Below are 3,432 nucleotides of genomic sequence, written 5' to 3' on the forward strand. Positions count from 1 at the left end.
TTTTGTATTTTTAGTAGAGACAGGGTTTCACCATGTTGGCCAGGCTGGTCTCGAACTCCTGACCTCAAGTGATCCACCCGCCTCGGCCTCCCAAAATGCTGGGATTACAGACATGAACTACTACTCCCGACCTGGAATATTTTCATCTATATAATGACATCTTGGGGATGGGACCCAAGTTTAAACATGAAATTCATTTATGTTTTTTATACACATAGCCTGGGGGTAATGTTATACACTATTTTAAATCATGTTGTGTGTCAAATAAAGTATTGACTGACCCTTCACATGAGGTCAGATGTGGAATCTTCCATTTGTGGCTTCACGTTGGCACTCAAGTTTCAGATTTTGGAACATTTCAAGTTAGGGATTCTCAACCTGTATTTGCATTCCAGCTCAGGGGAAGAAGGAATGAGTGAAGAGAATACCTTTCCTTTCAGGAGTATGAGCCAGCAGTTGCATAGTTCTACTCATAGCACATTGGCCAGCACCTAGTCACATAGCTGCAAGTAGGTCTGGGGAATGTCTTTTGCTAGATGTCCTGCACTCAGCTAAAACCCATACTGCTAAGGAAGAAGGGGAGAATTTACCTAGGGTACAGGAAGCAAATCTCCGCAGGCTGCTGGGCCTCGGCTTGCCTCCTGAGCAGGGCTATAACCTCAATGTCTTTGTTAGCAACCACAGGTCTCAGTGCTCCATCGTTCTCACACCTTCACTTCATTTTTGGCTTCCAAGAATTTACTTTATTGCTAATTCAGCTATGCATTTAAAAGATGTTTTTAAAAATTGCCCTCATCATTTTCAGGTGTTTTGTAGTGGGGCTGTGTTTTAGGAGTCTACTCCATATACAGCTTTAAACAGAAGGCCTTATGAGTTAAAGTTCCACAATAGAGCTTGTTTTTGTAGATGTTTTTATAGGTGCATTAATAACAATTCTTTCAAATCATTGTTTACATCTTCTCTTAGCCAAATAAGGATTAATCTAAAGAACAATATTCTTTTTCTTTTAGTAACTTAACCAAAAACAATAATGTGCTACGCATTTGCTTCTTCAGGTGTCAAGAATTTCTACTCCTCTATACGGTGTTTTACTTGCAGTTGGTTTAGAATGAGAGATTCTTCCTTTTTAGATCCTGATAATACACATTTTGTGGATATCTATTATAATCCAACAAGGGAGTGGCTGGCAAGTCTTTCTCCCTTGGCTGAGAAGCAGTGCAGTCTGCACTGTCCACAGTGGTAACCACTGGCCATGTGTGGCTCCTGAGCACTGAAATATGGCAGGCGTGATTGAGGAACTGAACTTTTAACTTTAATTTTTATCAATTAAAATTTAAAAACTGACACACCATTCAAATATCAGGCAACATTTAAGTGTGTTTGGAAAAACTTGAGTACATGAGTCTACATTTTCAATAGTAAAATTTATAAAATCTAAATGCAAATTAAGTTTCAAAGGAAGTTTAGCATTCAAATTGAAAATTCTTTAGGTATAAAATTCACACTGGATTTTGAAGACAGTATGAAAGATGCAAAATACTTTGTTAAGGATTTGTATTGACATGTTGAAATATATTGAGTTAAATATATTTCAAAATGTTTGTTTACTTGTTTTAATGTGTTTAGTATAAAATGTATTATTATTATTATTATTATTTTTTTGAGATGGGGGGTCTTGTTACGTTGCCCAAGCTGGTCTTGAACTCCTGGGATCAAGTAATCTTTCCATCTTAACCTCCCAAGTAGCTAGGATTACAGGCGCACACCATCACACCTGGCTAGTATAAAATTTAAAGTTATATATGTGACTCGCATTATATTTCTGTTACACCATGCTGCTTTAGATGGTGCAGACCATGGTTCTGGGACCAAATATGGCTTATATGTCTAAAAGAGAAATACATTACAGATAATTTAATTTGCTTCTTTTTGCCTCTTACGTCGATTGTTAAAGCAGTTTCCTACTTGGTGTCCCTGCTTTCTTTTGTCTACCGTCGTTCATCATCAGAGTTCCTACAGTTATCTTCACGAACAGGATCCTGTCAAGCCCATACTCATGGGTACTCTTTATTTCAAACTCTTTCATAACATAAAAAGCCCCTCGGAGTCCGGCCTCTACTTTTACCAGTCCCTTCTGACACTGTCCCACACCAAGGCCATTCCCGAACACTATGCTCTTTCACACCAGGGGCTGTGTCCTTTGTGTGGAGTCAATGTTAGCCCTTCAGCATCATCTTTCCTCATCCTTCTCTAACTCCCCTGGACAAAGTTAGTTTGTACCTCTTCACTCTGGTTGGACTTTGGACCTTCTAATACAGGCTTACCTAGTATATTTGTATTATTTGGTGGTATCTTTGTCTCCCATATTAGGCTGTGTATTCCCAGGACAGGAGCCCTGTCTTGTTTTAGTTTGGGTTTGTTTTTGCTTTTACCGTTTAACTGGATTCTACTAATGTTTATTAATTAAATAATGCAGTGGCCCTCCCTGCTGATCGTTCTCCACATAGGCCTTGCAACCACGCTACTAGGGTTAGAATCTCAGCTTTATCACTTGGTGGCTCCAGTTAGGCAAGTTATTTAACATCTTTGTGCCTCGTTAGTAAAATGAAGATAAGAACCCATCTTATAGGTTGACTGTGAAGATTAAAATTGGTTAGCATATGTAAGGTGCTTAAATATGTTCCTGTAAGATGCAATAAGTATTAACTATTGTCATAATACAGTCTAAACGATTTTTCTCTTTCTCTCAGGCAACAAATCACAGGTTTTAACTGAATTTCGAAAACCCAGTGTTACAGAAACCAATGAAGTAGGAAGAAAAATCCAGTTCTGAGCAGTCCTTGAATCAACAAATATCTACCTTTAAGGAACTTCTAATTCTCATTTTGTAAATCCCATTATTTAAGAAAAGCACGTTAAATTTAGAGTAGATTTGGTCAAGATGTTTAGAATTAAGGAAATAAAACTTGCCCTTGGTGTTAAAGGACAATCTAATGGCTCGTATACCAGATCCTAGGAGTATTTAGAGGAACTGGGAAGCAGACCACTAATTCAATGTATAGAAGACATTGGTGGAAAACTCAGAGTAGGAAAAGTTGGTGCAAAATAAAATTGACCAAGTATAGTGAATTAAATACTTTTAAATTCCAATTATGCAACTCACTCTTTTGTTAAAAAAATAACATTTTATTGAGATATAATTCACATACCATTACAGTTCATCCATTTGAAGTAAAATTCAGTAGTTTTTAGTGTATTCACAAAGTTGTACAATATTATCACAGTCTAGTTTTAATTAAAAAAAATTTTTTCGAATTGCCTGAGCTCAGGAGTTCAAAACCAGCCTGGGCAACATGGCAAAACCCCGACTCTACTAAGAATACAAAACTTAGCCGGGTGTGGTGGCAGGTGCCTGTAATCCCCGTTACTTGG

At 37.6% G+C, this 3,432-nt stretch overlaps 1 protein-coding gene across 1 annotated transcript in view; it reads left to right on the forward strand.

Annotated features, from left to right (window-relative positions):
• The window catches only part of NUPL1 (nucleoporin like 1), a 55,397-nt gene extending 52,255 nt beyond the window's left edge, over nucleotides 1–3,142 (forward strand). The window contains exon 16 of the mRNA XM_011999950.1: nucleotides 2,751–3,142. Within this exon, the coding sequence (XP_011855340.1) occupies nucleotides 2,751–2,833 (83 nt within the window). The 3' untranslated portion in view covers nucleotides 2,834–3,142. The remainder of the gene's footprint in view (nucleotides 1–2,750) is intronic.
• Nucleotides 3,143–3,432: the final 290 nt, after the last annotated feature.

This window comes from Mandrillus leucophaeus, unplaced genomic scaffold (assembly GCF_000951045.1).
Source record: "Mandrillus leucophaeus isolate KB7577 unplaced genomic scaffold, Mleu.le_1.0 Scaffold61, whole genome shotgun sequence".
Taxonomy (NCBI): Eukaryota; Metazoa; Chordata; class Mammalia; order Primates; family Cercopithecidae; genus Mandrillus; species Mandrillus leucophaeus.